Genomic DNA, 19,807 nt, shown 5'->3' with positions numbered 1-19,807 from the left:
TGTAACTTGTAAGCAACTCTACTCTTTACTAGATAACTTTGATAATCCTAAATTTTAAAACCTATTTGCAAATGTCAAATGTTTGTCTTTTGAATTTTATGCCACATTGGAGTGTACCTTTTGAAGGAATATTGGAAAGCATAAAGTGTGTCGGAGCAGATAGATTATGTAGCTGTTCTTTGTGGAAGGATGGGATAAGTCCACTGGTCATTTTCTTTGTCATTCCAATGCCTTCTGCCTACAGAGAAGCCATTAATATTGGTGACAGTCTCTAGTATGAGTGTACTTGTGACATATGCATAGACTAATATCATTTGCAACAGGTTTCCTACTCAGACTCTGCCAATGCCAACTTGTTTTATTTCCGTAGTGAAGAGTAACAGATTAAAACACACACACACACACACACACACACTTTGAAGTGTCTGTTGTGTGCCAGGCACTATACTAGGCAGCAAAGTCATAGCAGCTCAACAAGACTCACTGAGCCTCTCACCTTGTGCCCGTTACATTGCTGCAGGCCTTCCTCTCGTGTCTTGTGTCTCTTATCTCCATGTTGGTTTGAGACACCATGGGTACCAGCTAGAGATTTCGAGATGGTTTCCCTGAGAATGTTTAGGTGAGCCTTTCACTGCAAGAAATCACATGCTCATCGTTTATTTTACTTACCAAACAGTAAATGTTTTTATTATTAAAAGTGCTTGTATAGCAAAGACTGGTGTTTTGGGGCTTCCTTTAAAAACAATAACAACTTAAGGTGTGAGTCCTATTAAAACTCAATGAAAATAAGCAATTGGTAGGAGACATCCATTTTTCTGATTCAATATTTCATGCTTTTACTCATTTATTTATTCATTTGGTTCAATAACTTTTGACTAAGTGCCGGCTATGCACCAAACACTGTGCTAGGCCACAGGTATCCAGTGGGAAATGAAATAGGATTAAAATTAAATAAACTGAGAGAAGGGTTGAGACTGAATAGTCTGTCTTTTAACTGGTTAGTTGAAACTTTACATTTATTATAATTATTAATATATTAGGAGTTATTGCTACCTTTTATTCATGTTTTCATGCTTTTTTCTTATTTTTTTTCCATACCACCTTTTCCTGTCTTTCACAGGATATCTTGAATTTTTGTCGGGCGTATTTCTGTTGCTAGCTAAAAGCTGTACATTCTATTCCTGTTCTTCTATGGTTTCTCAAGACTTAGGACCCAGTACTTATTTTCACGTACATAACTAAAATTTACCAATATCCATATCTTTTTCCTAAGCATAATTTTACCTCCCTTTAAACTCTTGCCTCTTCTAGAGTCTCCCTCTGTCCCACGTGGGGGACATACGGGAAGGGAGGAAGCTGATTGTCATGCTTAATTTGCCATTTGGGTTGCTGAGACTGGATGCCTCGTTTGGAGCTGCATTAGAACTGCAGATCTATGTTTCATACGAGGAAGCAAAATTCTAGGGACATATCTACGCTTTGAGATTTTCATAAAACATTTATTACTCTGAGGATGCTTTCAGGAATTATGGCCTTACCGTAATACCTAATAAGTAAAAAACATATTGAAGTTGGGTTTTTTTCCTTCTTTATCCTTTCCTCTTTTTAAAGCCGTATGTGTCCTCTTGAAATAAAAATCTGTGGAGAGATTTATTGAGTGGTAGGAACCTAGAGTTTTAAATGCATGTACGTTTCCCAACTTGAGCTAAATGTTATTGAACATTTAGGTACCAGACGTTGTGCAGGGCACTTTCACATAATTCTCTTATTTAATCCTCATAAAACCCCTATAAATGAGATGAAATTCCCATTTACAAAAGAGGAAACAAAGTGAGAAGGGTTCACAGGCTGCAGTGAGCTAGGACTCTTCACCTGGGAGACTGAACCTGGCTGTGCCCACATCATGCCTGCGCTTCTAGACTGTCCAGACTTCCAACTCCAGAGGCAGCTCCACGCTGCTCTCGTACACACTCTTATCTGGATCTCTGGCTGTAGGCCTGCCCTGTCATGTCCTACACACTGGCACATGTTCAGTCTCAAATACAAGTCTGCCCTGTCTGGAGGAAATGGCTCCTGAAGTCACTATCTGTTGTCCTCCTGAGTTGGTCCCTGTGTAGTTCTTCAGCCTGGTTCTTGCAGTTCCCTGCCTGTTACCTTAGGGCCCCACGGTACCAAACCACCTGGAGTCCTCCTTGCATTCAATAAATATCTGAGGGTCTGTCATATGTTAAGCAGCCTAGTAGATACAGGACTGACAAGAGCTTTTTAAAAAATGATCCAGATAGGGGAGGTCTTGGCCCTGGGCAAGGATAGGGGCAGTGGGATGGAGAGAAGTGAAACATTCATCGACATTGAGGAGATAGAATCAACAGGACTTGGTGAGGAAGAAAAGCATTTTGGATGTCTCCCAGGTTCTGGCTTATGCAGCTGGAGTGATGGTGGTGAGCTGGAAGTCCCGAACAAAAATAAAATGAGAGTATCATATGTGAGAACAGTTGGTAGGGAAACTTACGATGTTAGAGGTATGTTAGAAAGAGCCGTGGGCTGAGTGGTTTTGACAAGCCGTGTAGTGCTGGACCGTCACTTTACCTCTCCCAACCCTGATGTCTTTATCCGAAATGGACCAGATGACTTGAAGTTTGCCACTTTAAACAGTGAACCCTTCTAACACGAGCCTCTCGATTCTCTGTTATGCTTTCATTTGTCCACTCAGCGTTTTGGAGCCTGCTGTGTACCATGCACTGGGGACATAAAGTTAAATGAGACTTAATGAGCTTCCTGTTGTTGATGAGCTTCCTGCTCACTTGGGGAGACAGGCAAGTCAATAATTAGGTGCATTAAGCCAAAGTAAGGTGTTGTGATGGAAATATGAGCAGGGTTCAGGAGGGTCACAACAGAGATCCCGATGGGTTTTACTGGGTGGGTGGAGTGGGGAATGTGTCAGGGAACACCAGTGACCCTTGTTCTGAGTCTGGAATGACGAGCAGGCGGAAGTGGGTGGGGAGCAGCATTCCATGTCCAGCCTGTGTACACTTCTGAAGGAAGGCCAGGATGCTGGGGGTGGGGAGGCGGGAGGAGGGCGGAGGGGAGTGGCCCAGGCAGGGCCTCACAAGCCTTTCCAAGGAATTTGGACTTGTTTCTTAAGCCGTGGGGAGGAGAAGAAATAATACGATTGGATTAGCCATGTTCATATTTATCCCTCTGTGTGCCTAATGTATTTCCTTCACAATATTAGTGTTAGACAAGCTAGACTTTAGGGCAAAGAACATTATTTGAAATAAAAGCAGTTACATCCTGATAAACATAGGAGTTCACCAGGAAGAATATGATAATCCTGAATCTGTAGATGCATAATAACATAGTCTCAAAAAATATAAAGCAAGAATTAAGGAAAAATGGAAAAAACAGGCCTGAGGTTTAAAAAAAAAAAAAAAAAAGCCCTTTCTCAGAAATGATTAGATTAAGCAGTCAAAAAAAAATGAGCATGTACATAAAGGAGTTGAACAAAATAATCAACAAAGTTGATATAATGAGCCCTGGTCCCAAAGTTAAATAGTGTGTTCAAACATTTGAACCCACCCATTATATCAAATATGTTTCCCCTTACACGGTGCAATTTTGTTTTCTGTTCTGTTCATTGCTGTTAATGCTGATCTCATTATACAGAATTGATTTCATGACCTACTAATGGATTGATGCCCTTTTATTTGAAAACACTAAGTAAAAGATACACATGCTTTTCAAGCACACATAGAACGTTTACGATTTGACTTTCTGGACTCCCTTCACCATGCCAAGTGTCTGCTGCCCCCCTTTCCCCTGCTAAAGCAAGGATGACTTTGCATCCTATTTTTACTGAGTCAAGGCCATCCAATATATTCATCTGCTTCTCTTCTCCATTTCTATATTTAGCCTTTCGTTTTTGCTTCCAGACTTAGAAAAAAAGTGGTATCCTTCCTTTACAAGGTTAACTTTTACACCTGTGCTTTTCACGTTATCATCTTGGGGTTTTTTTTTTTCCCCTTTAAAAGTCTCTGGTTCTTATATCTAGACACTTCATCATCCTACCATCAACTCAGTCTTAATGGGTTTAACTGGTTCTCTCTCTGGACCTCACAGATTATCACTGACTATTATTTTTAATCTTTAGGCCACAAAAGTTGGTCATCTTTATAGTTTTTTTTAAAGTTAACATTTAATTTTCTTGAATGGCTGATGTATTCACATGGTGCATATGCCCAAGATGCAAAAGGGTATTGAGTTAGGAGGTTCTCCCCATTCTTTTCTCCCTGCTGCTGGATGCCCTGTCCTTTCTGCCTTGCTCCCTCTTACTTTTCTTGTTCATGTCCTCATCTTCTCCCCCCACCTGAGGAGAGAATAGATGTTTCAATGTCATTTTTTATTTACATTCTTCCTGTCCTTCACACAGCCTCCTTTGAAGTGTTTCATGTTAATTTCCTTTGCATTCTTCACCTACTGCCCACCTCACTCCCCCAGCAAGAGTAGCTCCATGTCTTTTCAAGCCAAGACTTGCAATAATCTTCTAGCTCCTTTCCTTACTCTCAATCTCCATCTAGTTTCAATACTGGCAGCTAACCTCTGGCTGCAATCTGGTTTCACTTATGTCATTGTCAGCCTGCCATAGTCTCCAGGAAGCGCAGGCTCATTAGTCTTTTATTTAAGTCTCTCCACAATTGGCCTCAGATTACGGTTTCCAGCCTTATCAGTTCAAATCTTCACCATGCCCAGTGGTTTCCTGTTCTAGACTGTTTGCTCCTTTATTTTTATATCATCTTAGCCTGATACCGTACCTGGTTCCTGGCAGGTACTTGATAAGTGTTTCCCAATGAAGGGACTAATTCTAGGACAAAGCTAGCACTTTCTTTCCTCTGTATTATTGTTTTGGCTGCTTTCCTTATGCTTGAAGTTCCACTTCCGTGTAACTGTCCCTGACTGCTTTAGTTCTAATTTTTTCTTCCTCCTGCCTATTCCTAGAGCTCATTTGGTACCCAAGAGGTAGAGTCTGACAACTGTGGTCTGTTCATCTGAGGTCAGGGTGCAGGGCTATGGGTAGCTGGAGCGCTTTCCTTATCAGGGGCACCAGTTTTGAATGTGGACACTTGGTCTGCCTGATACAGGGACTCTTCTGGCTCACTGTGTGAAAATAAAGAGGGTATTTTTAGTCTGTATACCAATATGAATTCCAGTGGAGTTAGATTTTTAAAAATTAACAGATGTAATTAATAAATAATTGATTTGCGTAAGGAACAACTTTTAAACATTAAAGATAATGAAAAGACGATAGATTTATATCAAAATTAAAAACTGAAAATATTTGCAAACATTTCAGAGTTGATATCCTTATAAAAAGAACTCAATAAGGAATATAAAGAAAGATTATTAGAAGATAATGAACAAGAAAATCAGAGTAGAAGAAACATAAGCAGCCAATTTTATAATTAAATGTTTAGTCTTACCATCAATGAAAAGAAAATAAACATCATGTTAGGCAATGAATATCATCAAATTAGCAAAATTAAAAAAGAAATTCTAAATAATAGCAAGAGTACTTTAAAACAAGCATTTTCATATGCTTCTGGCAGAAATCTAACTTGGTATATAACCTTTTTAGAAAGCAATTTGGTAATATTTGGAAGCTTTAAATGTTTTAATGTTTTTACCTACTAATTTCATTCCTAGGAATCTGTCCTAAACCTATTGATTCGGGAAGCAAATATAATATTTGCATAACATTCATCATTTATCACAGTATTTTTTATACTAGGAAAAAACTGGAAATCACTTAAATGCCCAAGAGTGAGGAAGTGCTTCCATAAGTGGAAAATTATGCAGATGTGAAGATATAATTTTGAAGAGTATTTTAAAGACATGAAAAAATACTCATGAAATGTTCCAAGAAAAAAATTAGCATGTAATGCTATATTCGCAGTATTGTAGTTGGGTATACACAGAAACATATGACCTGAAATGTAGCAAAATAGTGAGTTATCTCTGGGTGGTGGGGTGGGAGTGATAAAATATTTTTTCTAATTTTATGCAATATTACTTTTGTAATAAGAAAGCATGTTATTTAAAATGTAAGTATTATCAGTTAGATCCATGCATAGGCTCTGAGGGAGGCACTGCAGTAGGGTGGTTACGTGGGTCATGCAGACCTGGCTTTGAATTGCAGCTCTGCCCTTGATCCACTGTATGACATGGCGATGTGACTTTTCTAAGGTTCTATGTGCTCACTTGTAAAATGGGACTCCTAATTCCTAACTCAGAGTTGTCAAGATTGGAAATGCTAATGTAGGTAACAACCTTTAAAAAATTAATTCCTTATTTTACTTTAATTCTTGAAAAAAAACGAAGAGAAGTCAACTTTTTTGCCTCCCATTGAATATATCATTAACAACAAAGACGTTGTTACAAAGATACAATAGACAAAACTCAAAAGAATTTGGAGACTGAACTAAGTCTGTAATTACCCCTAAGTTGTAGATTGATTGTAATTTTTACTAAAATAAAATTTCAATGGTAATAATTAAAACGTAATTTAAATTGTCTGCCAAGAGAAATATTGTTTTCATTCTCGCTAATCTTTTCCAGCTATTGAACTACCATTAATGTTACATATACCTCCATGCATATAAACAGCCTTTTGCAACCTGGGCTCCACAAGAGAATTAAGCCCTAATGTCCTCAGGCTTTCACTGTGTGTGAATTAGCTTCTCTCCTGTGCCTCTTGAACGGCAGCAGTTATTTGCCATCCTTGGGAGAACTGAGAAAACAGTCACTCGAATCATTGCTCTGTGGCTGAAATGAGGAACCCTGACTGGGGTGCCTGGCACACAGTAGGCACTCAACAAATGGAAGCAGCTCCTATTGCTTTTGCCCCAGAAGTCACGTAAAAGAGCGCTGGCTTTCTGGATTTCTTTGCTTCTTTGGGGGATGGGGAAGGGTATTCTGCAGACCACAGTAAGTGGACATCCCCGTGGTGGTCTCTCAGGCCTCGTCTTTGGATGTGGGACTGGCTGTGGCTGCAGGACTGCGGACGGCTCGTCTCTGTGTGATCTGGGAGTGTACCAGCCTCTTTCCTCCACTACAGGGCGCCAGAGCACTGCCTCCCCTCTGAGCAGTTGCAGAATGTCAGTTCTTGCCCCATAAGTGTCCTTCTATCAGAAGCCTTATGCAGGCCTAGGGTTTAATACTTTTTAAAAACTGCTTGATGGTAATATATTCAGTTCTGGGTATTCATAACTGCTCTTTTAGGACATTGATCATTTTTTAGTATACTGCTAAAGATACTGTTTGAATACGTTTTCCTATGAATATTCTCTCATGACTGCTTCTTATTTTATTTTAGCTACTGATCTACTTCTTGCCTGGAATCCCATTTGTTTGGGTTTAGTAGAAGGTGTTATTGGGAAAATTCAGCTTCATTCAGGTATGTTTCTGTAAACTTCTTAAACTTGTCAAATTTAATGTGGCAATCTCTGATGTTTTCTTCTTCGAGGATAAATGTAGATTCTGTTATAGCTTTGATTCCTTTGCTTTAATTATGAGTCTGCCCAAAGTGGGTGTATTTCCCTATAAGTTTCATGAAATAAAAATTAAGTTTTAGAGAAAGGAAGGCATAATATTACAATCTTTTCTTCATCTTTTAAAAAAAACAACAATTTATCAAATGCCTACTATGTGTCAGGAATTGTGCCAGTTGATAGAACACAATAGTGAGCAAAAACTGACCTATTCTCACTCTCATGGAGCTTATAATTCAGGAGAGAAGACAGACATTAGTGAGTAATCACTGAAATAAACGTATAATTATTTGATGATGGTGGTAGATACTCTGATGGAAAAATACACCAACTGCATTGATTTCAAGGGAAAGGATAGAAGAATAAGGCTGGAGAGGAAGGCAGGTGGCAGACCCTGACTGTTGACTGGGTCAGCTCAGCTGACCATTTGAATGGAGAGTGGTGCTTTCTGGGAGCCCTCTCCAGGTCAGGCAAATTGATGGAAGGTCTAGGTCATTCGCCAGGCCCTTTCTTGGAAGGACAGGTACCTGTGCCCTTGGTTCAGAGGGAATTTTGTTCACAAGAAATTAGATGTTATGTGGGCAGGTCCCAAAGAGTCCAAAAAGATTAAGTGAATAATTTTAAGCACTAAATTTAAGTATCTATTTTTCCTTTGGTATTAATTTTAATATGAGTTATGAACTATTGGAGGCTTTACCATTATTGCTGTGTAATTGGAAGTATAGCTACCTCTGTAGTGTGCCTTTTTTATTGTAAAATAAAATCACTGAGCATGTGGGAGCTCGGTTGATATCTGGGTGTTATAAAGCACGTATTGCTAGTGAATCTAATTTTCCTTTGTTAGATTTTTTGGTTATTTTTAAAAATTTGTTCTCATTATGAAATATATTTTAGATACACATGCTGTTTATCACATGTATATGGTTTTGTAAAACAAACATATATAGCTACCACCCAGCTTAAGAAATGAAACATGATCAGTGTCTTTGGAGTTTTCACTGTGCCTTTCTCTAAGTATAATTTATCTTGCTTTCTTCAGGAGAACCTGCCATTTTAAATTTTGTACTTATTCCCTTGATTTTCATTGTTGTTTTTAGTATAAATGTATCCCTAAACAATATGTGCTATGGTTTATATTTTGGGGATTTTTAAAAATAACTGATATTAAGCTGTGTTCTTTCACTTCTTTTTCCCCTCACTCAACTTTATATTTTTTAGCTTTATTCATATTGATGTATGAAACTTTAGTTCCTTATTTATACTGTTGTACCACTGTATCATAATTTGTTCTTTTTCTTGTCACTGGGTAATTTCTTTTTCTTTTTTTGCTATTAGAAACAATACTGCTATGAACATTGTTTTATATTATCCCTTTGGTAGTTTTTTGATTCTTTCTCTACAGAAGAAAAAAGCATTTAGACATTGTGTAACCATGCTAAGTATTTTAGTAACACTCTCCTACCTGTCCACATTTACATATTTTTAATTCATTTATATGCTGACAGGATAATTTCATAGCTGAGTGTTCTTAGCTAAAATTCATTTTCTGTTGTTTAAATGAAGTGTTTGAAACTTTTGAGTTATTTTTCTTCAACTTGAGTAACATCTTGGAGCAGTGAATAAATCACTGAAATCAATCAGAAGACCTGGAGTCAAACTTTATTTATTAGCTTTGAGGTATAGGGGTAGTTTCTTAACATCCGTTTCATTTATCTACTGCCGTGTAACAAGCTATCCCAAAAGTTAATGCCTTAAAACAACGGTGTATAATATCTCATGAGTCTATGGATTGACCAGGAGGCTCTTCTGCTCTTTTATTCTGTTGGCTGGAGTCATTCATGGGGAAGCATTGAGCTGGGGGTTTGCCTGCTGTGTCTCACTTTTCCTTCATGTGGTATCTCCTTCCACACATCTCGTCTCGTGTGGCCTCTCCTTGGGTCTTCTCTCACCTGGATAGCTGGATAGCCTTTCAGAGTGGTGGCTACAAGACAGTTCCCAATGTGTAAGGTTTATCAAGCCTCTGCTTGTGTTACTGAGCTTGCTAATATCCCACTGGCCAAAGCAAGTCACATAGCCAAGCCCAGAGCCCACATGGGAGGGGAGGTCCCTTAGGGCTGTAACATCCTTGAGGCTCTACTTCGGAAGCAGTAAAACAGGAGTAAAAATAACTGCTCTCTTTTTTCCCTAGCGTATAATGAGTCTCCAATGAGAAAATTATACCCAAAGATGCTTAATAAATTATAAATCACCATTCTATCCAGACCCTGTTGGTCGCAAATACAAACCTATTAGCTTATACAAAAAAATACAAAACATCCCACATATTTTTATAAGGAACCTAAGGGATCCAAATCAAGAAGCGGGTGTTGTACAGGGTCCAAGGTTACTTTTTCTGGTGCACATGGTCTCTGACCGCCACTTCTCCCTATACCTTTGGCTTTCTCTATTTCTGTGCATATAGGACAAAATTTCTGCCCTTCTATGGTACTCAAACCAATCTCAGCCCTCAAACCAACCCATCCTGATGTTTCCTACACGCACTGGAGACTGGCTAGCCATCTAAGATGTAGTGAGTCTAGTTCAGATCCGTGGGCCAAAGGCCTTCCCTGGTCACAAAGTTCAGACATGCTCCAGAGGTCCACTCCTCTAGCAGTGGGGGCCAGTCGGAGCAGGAGGGTTTGGACTTGACAGACAACCCAAAATTGATCTCCTATAAGCAATGTACAAAAATGTTACTGGTTGATGAGTTTCTGATCCTGTGAATGGTCATTGCTATGAGGTGGGGAGGTAAGGTCCTGTCCTGTGGTCAGCCCGTTTATGCATACTTCCCCTCCTTACGCTGCCTTTCTTTGGAACAAAAAGGTAGGCAGTGGGGGTACCTCTCATATAGGATATTTTGGAAGAGGGAGAGGTGGGGAATAGAGTGAACTGGAAAAAGAAAACATTTTTTAAAAAGGAAAGAAGGACAGGGAAAGTGTCTCAATTTATCACTTTCCTAATCTCTACCTTTTTTTTCTTGTCACATCACTTTTGAGGTTTGGCTGTTAAGGAAGGGAGTGGGGAGGAAACAAAGGAAAATCTTTTCTGGGCCCCCTGCTGTCTTCACTGGTGACAAAATTGCAGCCCCACCTGTGGGTGTCATTCCACCCGCCTCCTCACATTCTGAGCTTTCATCTCACTCTGCTCGACTTCTCTGTCCTCATCCTGTCTTGGGGATGCTTCATCCCCTCTGCTCCCCGCACCCCATTAAAGCTCTTGCTCTGGCCACACCATTGGCTGGGCCGATGGCAGGTGTGCTCCTGGTACGTACTAGAACCCAGACAACTACCACAGATGCATTTTCCCATGGGAGCATCTTACCTTCTGGGGTAGAGCCTGAGGGGAATAAAACGTCTGTACTTAAACTCTCTCACTCCTGTTGCCCCGCCTGCTTCCTCTCTACATATTCATGCACGAATTTTTGTTCTTGCCTGTGAGATGCAGTTGTCATTGACAGTCTAAGAACGGCGTGGGTGAGCTGTACTGCTCTTCGTGACTCACTGAACTTTGAGCTCCGTGGAATGTAAGTAAGCAGGCGTGACTTAGGGACTGGATTAGTTTGCTCGGGCTGCTGTAGCGAAGTTCTGCAAACTGGGTGGCGTAAACAGAAGTTTATTTTCTCACAGTTTTGGAAGTCTGAGATCAAGTTGTCTTCAGGGTTGGTTTCTTCTGAGGCCTCTCTCCTTGGCTTGTAGTTGGCCGTCTTCTCCCCGTGGCTTCACATCTTTCCTCTGTGTGTCTGTGCCCCAATTTCCTCTTATAAGGTCACCAGTCATATGGGTTCACACTAATGACTTAATTTTAATTTAAACTTACCTCTTTAAAGATCCTATTTCTTTAGAATAGGGTCACAGTCTGAGGTACGGGGGGTTAGGACTCCAATATGAATTTTGAGGGGATATAGTTCAGCAAGTAACGGGAAGCTAGTGTCCACTGGCATGCTTGTGACAAAAGCATGTCAAAGGGAATTCCCACTATTGCTTCTCAGCCTTCCTGTCACAGTGAGAAAGGCCAGTCACCAGTCATCTTTGAGCAGGCACTTGCCCCCGAGGTAGACGAAACCTGACAAGCAGCAGTTGCCTTGGGTTAGGTTATTTCTTCTAAGCTTCAAGTGTGGACTGTGAGAAAAGGTGGTAACACCTTCTTGACACAGTTATTGTAAGATTTAATAAAACATAAAGTACTTAGCATGGTTCCCGATAATAGGAAGCATTCAATTGATGTGGACTATTATTTTTTTCCTTAGTTTTAAAGGTGACTTAGAGGTGTCAGATATTTTACTAGAGAACAACTGAAGTTCTACCTATACAGTTTTGAACCAATTTTAAACCTGGACTGTGTCTTCCAATAATGTTGATATTTACTAAAACTATAATGATATTAACATGTCTCTAAAAGACTACATGGTAGAAATTATAAAAAGTAGTTTTCAGTAGTAAAATGTTAGTAGCATGAGTGAAGGTCATTTCATAATCCATGTGCTCCTTTTGAAAAATTATGTGGTGGAAGAATTTTAAAGTGTTATTTGGTTGCGGTATCCTTTGCTAACTGCCTTTCCTTTTAGCAAGCTCTGCCAAAAAATTGCTCTGTTAACCTTGGTCTCTAGAAAATACCTATTTAGAATCGCTAGCCTTTCTGTGGTTTTCAAGGCTGGTTTGTAAGGCTGCTTCCCTAGACATTTGCAGGCAGGTGGACTTTCAGCCAGTGTGTAGTGTAATCTCTGACAACTTGAATGAGTCTGACTTTGGTTTGATCAGTTGGGATTTATTAATATGAGGAACGGAAAGTAGAAGGGACATGCAATATGCTAAATAGATGAAAGAAAAGTAAAACTTCGTGAGAAAAATCAACATTTATTCCTTGTGTCTAGGAGGAAGGAAGAATCATAGTCGAATTCTTAGCACAATTGTAATTACACATTAATTTTTGTTTTCTTTTTTGTCTATGCCTCTTCTGGAGGATAAGCTCCAAGACGGGCTGTGCCTGTTTTGCTCAGTGTCATCTCCCCCTGAGCAGGGCTATTCAAAACCGTTCATTTCATACGTATTTATGGAGTGCCTACTGTGTGCCAAGGCCTGCATCCAGTGCTTGGGCTGCGTGGTGAGCAGAGTCAGACTTCCTGGAGCATAGACTTGAATGCTAGAGGTGGATGGGAATCACCGACCACACAGCTTGATCGTTCGAGTTAAGCTTCTGAAGCAAAACGTGGGAGGCTGTTGGGAAGCCCATGGCAGAGGGGCCTGGCTGCTGGGGCTGGGGCTCCTGGATGGAAGGCTTCCCTGAGGAGGTGATGTCTGCGCTGAGGCCCCCAACACGAGTCAGATAATGTGAACAGGGCCAGGGTGGGGGTGGGGAAGTGAGAGGAGAGATGGTTCTTGGCAGAGTCAGCAGCTGTGCCAGGGCCACATGATTGCTGTGTTTCCTCTCTTTATTTTCTGTGTAATGTCAGGGAGATAGCTGGATCTTTACACAGCTACTATCCCTGAAAAGATTGCTTTAGGCTGGAGACTTTAAATGGATCACAAGAGCTCTTTAAATTGAAATCATTTTGAAGATTGAGAAGAGGATAAGCTCAGTCAGGGTAAGAAATATATGAATATAAAAAGCAAAAGTATATTCTCCATGATATATTCAGAAAGAGCCTGAAGAGAAAATTGTCAGGAGTCTTGATTAACTTGGCAATAGAGGCTCCTAGTTTAGTAATTAAGTGAATTGCTACTCGTAGTATTGAATAGCCACAGTTGCCTTAAGCAGCTCTCCTCCATTAAAATAGCACTTTGCCATCTGCCGTTTCTCTACTTTTGAAGTTGTGACGATGTCTCAATCATTAAAATGGCAAAATGTATTATGTGTAGGATTTTAAGTGTGTGATTTCAGTCCACTGCTGTCTATGGAGATTGTCTTGCTATGACACTAACCACATGAAATATTTTATATATTTTAGTGATGAAGGAATGGAGTGTCACTAAGATTGCTTTAGTACTTTCCTAAGAAGCCATTAGAAAGCCACAGTCCTCCAGGGCGCTGGAGAAAAGGGAAGAGGAGCCTGGCAGGGCCCCTGCAGAGCTCTCAGCCTCTGCTAGAGACCTGGCTCTTGGGACATGACACTCGATATTGCTTCCGTTTAAATATCTTCTTCCGGAGGACACCCTTGGCGCAGATGGTCCCACCGCCCTGGGAGGAGCGATGCTTGAACTAGACACACGAACGTGACCCACAATTCTGAGCTCTCCCAAGGTGGTCAGATGAACATGCTGCTTTTTCTGAGCACATCTTTAACTGACAGATATTTATATTTTCGGTCAGAGAGATACTTAGAGGGAGGCCAGCTTGACTGTTAGGCTATTCCACTATCATTCCATTTTCTAGTCATAAACCCATTTGTTCTTAAATTTTAGTTTTCCTCAGTGATTCCTATGGTAGTGATATTAAAAGTTCTTAGCTCCAGAAAGAGGATTGTTAAGCGTATATGTATGGGCCACCTATAAAGGTGCTTTCTATATTTATTTCATTTATGTCCTCGAACTTTTCATCTTATTGAACATTTTGAACAATTTGATTACAATCAAATTATTAATAGGTCAAATTGTATTTTTTTAAAAAGGAGATTCTTGATAAATATAGTGAGTTCTCACGTACTTAGATGTGGCCAGTCAGTATCGGCCATCCAGAGCAGAAAATGAAGGTTATGCATTTAACTGATTTGTCTCTCAGGTTTGTCACAGCCTGTGGGCTTGGGTCCCTTTATGCAGGGGTCAGTTGCCTCCGACCTCGAAGCATACTTATGTCACCTCTCAAAGCAGTAATTTGTCTTCATGATGAGCAACCTCTATCATGCATAAAAATCCCAATTCTTTAGTATGCGGAGGATTAATAGGTAGGATGGTATGTAATATATTAAAGTTTTAAAATAAACATGTAAGCAAACATCTTAGCACTTCAGGAGGATAAACTATAATTATCTGGAAAATGTACTTTTATATAGAAATTTATTTTGCCCATTCATACTTGATGCTTTATACTTAATGCTTAAGACCTTTTCTAGTTTAAGACCATTATAGATAGAAAAGACCTTATATTTTTAGAGAACATAATAGATTATTTCAGTTTATGGCAGGTCGTATTAGGGATTTTACTATTATGATGAATTTAACTTTATCCTAAGCTTCATAGGCTAAGCTGAATATGCTCCTGATTCCACCATTGGTACTTTTGAAATGTAGCCTTTTAAGATCCTCTTGCCTTCGATGCTCTCCTTATGAGTCATTGTCAGTTTTCTATAAACCCAGATTTAGGAAACCTTAGTAGGCCACAGTCAAGAAACATTGAATAATTACTGTTTGGAAGATGAACAAATTAATAATTGGCTCTTTAGTCCCTGAGAATATTAGAAGCTTCATATGATGTGCTTTTTTTCTTTTAGACACATTTATTCAGTGTCATGATCAGATGATTACATTTAGCAATCAACAGCATGGGTGCAAAAAAAAATCAAAACCTACATTAAGACCCTTTGTTGGAATACTTGCCACTTTCCACAGAACAAAAACTAAAATAACGTGTTATACAATTAGTCACAAATACAGCCCTTGAGTTTTTTGCCCATACAAAGAACACATCTTCTTCGTAGCAGCTCAGCCCTGCCAGCGCTGTGCTCGGCTGAGCTCACAAATCTGCTGTAACCTGGAGCTTCCCTGTCACTTCTCTGGCTCTCCTCTCCTGCTGTGCTTTGTTTCCTGGCAATAATTAAAACCTTCTGCCACTGCCATAGCCACTGCTGCTGCTGGAGCACCAGAGCCACCTTGACTTCGTGGTTTGGCAAAGGATTGGCCTCCACCACCATAGGGGCCAGAGCTTCTGCCTCCAAAGTTCCCTCCTTTCATGGGGCCAAAATTTGAAGATTGATTGTTGTAATTGCCAAATCACTGTAGCTTCCGCCACCTCCACAATTGCTTCCCTCATCACCAAAACCATTATATCCATGCCCACTGCCACCCTGTCCTCACCACCATGACTGCCGCCAAAGCCACCTTGACCACTGACGTTTCCTCCATGACCAAAATTGCCATTCCCACCAAAACCACCTCCTCGACCAACATGGAAGTTTCCAGAACCACTTTGACCTCTTAGGCTGGATGAGGCACTAGCCATCTCTTGCTTAGATAGGGCTTTCCTTTCTTTACAGTTGTGGCCACTCACAGTGTGGTGTTTGTGAATGACAATCTTGTCTACAGGGTCACGGTCATCAAAGGTGACAAAAGCAGAGTCTCTCTTCTTGTCACTGCCTTGGTCAGTCGTGATTTCAATCACTTCAGTTTTCCCTCCACTGTTCAAAATCACCTCTTAGGTGATGTTCTCCAGTGTCGTCTTTAATACCACCCACAAAAATCTTTTCCGCAGTAAAGTGGACACCAGGTCTTTGAGAACCTTCTTTTGAGACAGCCCTCTGGTTCCACAGCTCTTCCCTCCCCCTTGTGTGGCTTTGCCTTCGCGGCCGCATCCACCTCCTCCATGATTGCATTGGTGACAAATCCAAAGCCTTGTAGCGCATGGTGTTTGGGTTTCTCATCACCTCAGTGTGTGAGGTTCCCCATTGCTCAGAGCGGCTCCTCAGACTCTCATTGGTGGTTCCAAAGCTCAAACCTCCAATGAAGAGCTTCTGTAGGAGACGGACTTAGACGTGACACCCGCGGGAGACGACACTTGAAAGGTGCTTACTGGAGGCCTCCGCTGACAGGAAGGCCCGTGTGATGGAACCACAGGTTCCTGCAGTGAAAATACCAGCGTTGGTGTGGCGACAGTATTACCTGTAATTCCACTTGATATATGATGCTCCCTGAAATATATTCAGGGAAGTGTAGTGCTCTATTTCCAGTAGGAAAAAACACACGTTTCTCTTAATTTGTTTAAAAAAAATAGAAATGGCTTTAAATATAAAACCAAAAATTTTAAATACCATGAATTAACATCTTGAGTAGAAATTTAAATTTAGGCATAAGTTTGCATGCAGCCTGCTTTATAGATTTAGGCTCATATTCATTTAAAAGTATTAAATGGTCAATTAATAGATTATGCAATGGGTATCACTGTAGTAGGTTTTATGCACATATTGGACTGAATTTAAATTCCTACCAAAGATTTGTTTTCTTGAAAAAAAAAACCCCAGAATTCTTTTAATTGGAACATAATTTACCTTGAGATGTCATTAAGATATTATCCCAATTATTAGAATCTCTTAGAATGCATAGTGTGTTAATATATTATGGATCATTTAAAGATACTTCATATATTTAGAAAAAAGGAGTCAAGAGAAACTAGTCAGATTTTGTTTCTGACAGCAACAGATTCACAGTATTTGAAGAAATAATAGCCAAGAATTTTCCAAAACCAACTATAAATACAAGTCACAGTTTCAAGTAGTATTTTGAACCACAAGGGAAACAAATTTAAAGAAAATCACACTTAGGTACCTCATAGTAAACCTTATGAAAACTAAAGACAGAAAACATCCTAAAGCAGCCAAAGAAAAAAATACCCATTAAATGTAAAGGCATGAAGTAAGCCGGAGACAATAGGATGGTGTCTTCAAAGTGCCCACTAACATTTTATACCTTCAGAAATTAGGGAAATACTAATTTTGAGACAAATAGAAATGGAGAATTCATCACCAGCAGTATCTGCACCAAGAGAAATACTAAAGTTCCTCAGGCAAAAAGAAAACGGAAGTGCAGAGATGTAAGAAGGAATGACGATCACCAGAAAGGATAAATATGTTGGTACATTTAAATGAATTTGGCTTTATATATGGTTTAAAACTAATGTAGAACTAAAACACACAACAAAATAGTAACAATGGGAGTTAAAAGAGGTCGGTGTTCTAAGGTCTTTTCTGTCCTCGTACTGTCCAGTAGCTGGTAAAAGTGCTAATTTACATTAGGCTTTCATACGTGAGGGCTCATGTTGTCATCCCCTACGATGTACCCGTCCAGTGCACAGAAGGAAAGATTGTACAAAGTTAATAAGGGGGTGGGGGGAAATGGAATAATAATTTAAGAACTGAATCCAAAAGAAGGCAAGAAAAGAAAGGTATACAGAACAGGTAGGACAAATAGTAAGATGGTAGGTTGATTGCTAAATATATCAGTACTTACATTTCACATGAATGGACTTAATGAGGCAAAGCTTTTCATGCTGGAAAAACAATAAAATCCATCTACAAGCTGCTTTCAAGACAGACACCTTAGGTATATGTATACAGAACGGTCAACAGTAAAAGGGTAGAAAAAAGATGAAGCACGCCAGCGCTAACCTACTGAAAACTGATGCAGCTATGCTAATATCAAAGCTGATTTTAAGGCAAGAAGCATAGAGAGAGATATATTTCAAAAATAACAAAAGGTTTAAGGCACCAAAAAGAAATAACAATGTTAAACTTGTATATACCTTATACTTCCTAACCTCAAAATACATAAATACCAGTGAGTCATTTGGCTTACATTTATTGGTTCAGACTGTCAATTTGAAATGACAGAGCATAGTATTCTTATTGTCAGCTTGACAGAAAAGAAAGGAAAGGGAGCTAACTATAACCCCTTTCCTCGTTCTTTTTCCTTTGCCAACCCATCTCCATCCTCTGACATACCTTGTGTAAATTCAAACTCTGCGGGAAGCCCTTCAGGAATTTAAATATTTACATTTGAATATTATGTTACAAACGACATTGGAGTATTCGGTAGCCACCTGGGTTGGTATTGATTGGCATGTGGATGTAATGAATTCTGTGCTGGTGAGTGTGCAGACAGCACGTGCCGGCTGCTTCTCCATGCCCCAGCCTCTCCGTGGACACTCCAGGACCAGTGGGCCTCGGAGAGGGGAAGGGAGTGCTTTGTTCTCAGGAACTCGTCTGCAGGGTGGGGGAAACGTATGAGAGTCGTTAGCATACCCACTTTTTATTTTTACCTTTGGTCATAACATGAATGTTTATATTATATAGAGACAGACACAGAAACTGGAAATTGTCCAAAAAAGCAGTAAAAACAGAACCTACAAAATAAGTTATGGCTGTAGCTATAAAAATAAGTCTTTTGTTTTTTTCCTCTAAAAAAGTCTTTAAAAAATTCTACTGAACCAGTTCAAATTAGAACAAGTCTTTGGAAAAGGTGAGCCAGAAAAAAAAAATCAGGAAAGCAAAATCATTTCTGCGTAAATATTTCACTCACTTCAAGTGTCTGGCACATAAGAGCATCCACTGCATATGTATTTCTATCCTAGGAGCTCTTTTAGTTGAATCTCACTTAACCTATTTCCCAGATGGGTTAGCACGCCCCACTGCCTCTGCAAACCTATTGGTGGATGTACTGGGTGCGCCCCACTGCCTCTGCAAACCTATTGGTGGATGTACTGGGTGCTCGGAGGGCTGGCGGGGATTGGTAGGAACCTTCTCTGTTCCTGTGGATCGTGGATTGTGGGCTGTATTTGTTCCCAAACCTCTTTCTACCTGCTTTACTCCATATTGGAATTACATAATTTAATTAAGTATTACATAAACCCATCAACTATAGGTGCAAAAAGAAAGACTTCTTGTTTCTATGAAAGCTAAATTAAATGCTTTGGAAAAACTAGATAAAGCTGTGTTACATTAAAAAAAGAATAGACAACACCAAATACCCATCAGTGGCTCATTTACAACAAAAAGTTCCTAGAAAATCAATGTACATTTGAATGTTTCATATGAAAAATTAAAATAAAATTTTTTAATTCATTTTTAAGCTTGCAAGTAAGATTAAAAGGACTGATGCCAAGAATGGTAATGAATTTTTCTCCATCTCTGCTTGTCTCCTCACAGGAGACAAACTCACAAAGTGAGGTTTGGATTAGATGTAAGGAATTTCCGAGTGGGGAATAATGGTCAAAGGGAACGTTAGTTTTATCTGTAATGTGTACATTTTTAAATAAATGGAACAACTGACATAATAAAAATAAAAAGATAGCTGGACACTTATTGTTAGATCAAATGCTTAGCTTTTTTATGTCAGTAAGAGGGATAGCTGTATCAAGAAATATGTATTAATAGTTGCAATACTTCCTAGAGGTGAGGTCATCAGTAGAGAGAAAACTTTTTTTTTCTAAAATTGGATGAAAATCTTTTTCTGAAAAATAATCTCTATCCCACAATTGCTTATTCCCTTTAAGTGAGTAAATTATTGTATAGGGCAAGCAATTGA

General features: G+C 39.5%; 1 protein-coding gene across 4 annotated transcripts in view; it reads left to right on the top strand.

Moving 5' to 3' along the window:
- INPP5F (inositol polyphosphate-5-phosphatase F) overlaps positions 1-19,807 on the top strand; it is a 75,714-nt gene that overhangs the window by 10,957 nt on the left and 44,950 nt on the right. For all 4 annotated transcript variants that reach the window (XM_019725298.2, XM_019725297.2, XM_074338971.1 and 1 more), the window contains exon 2: positions 7,370-7,450. In XM_019725298.2, the coding sequence (XP_019580857.2) occupies positions 7,370-7,450 (81 nt within the window). The remainder of the gene's footprint in view (positions 1-7,369; positions 7,451-19,807) is intronic.

This window comes from Rhinolophus sinicus, linkage group LG07 (genome assembly GCF_036562045.2).
Source record: "Rhinolophus sinicus isolate RSC01 linkage group LG07, ASM3656204v1, whole genome shotgun sequence".
Lineage (NCBI taxonomy): Eukaryota > Metazoa > Chordata > Mammalia > Chiroptera > Rhinolophidae > Rhinolophus > Rhinolophus sinicus.
The sequence above is the reverse complement of the archived record's forward strand: the minus strand, read 5'-3'. Positions and strand labels throughout refer to the sequence as shown.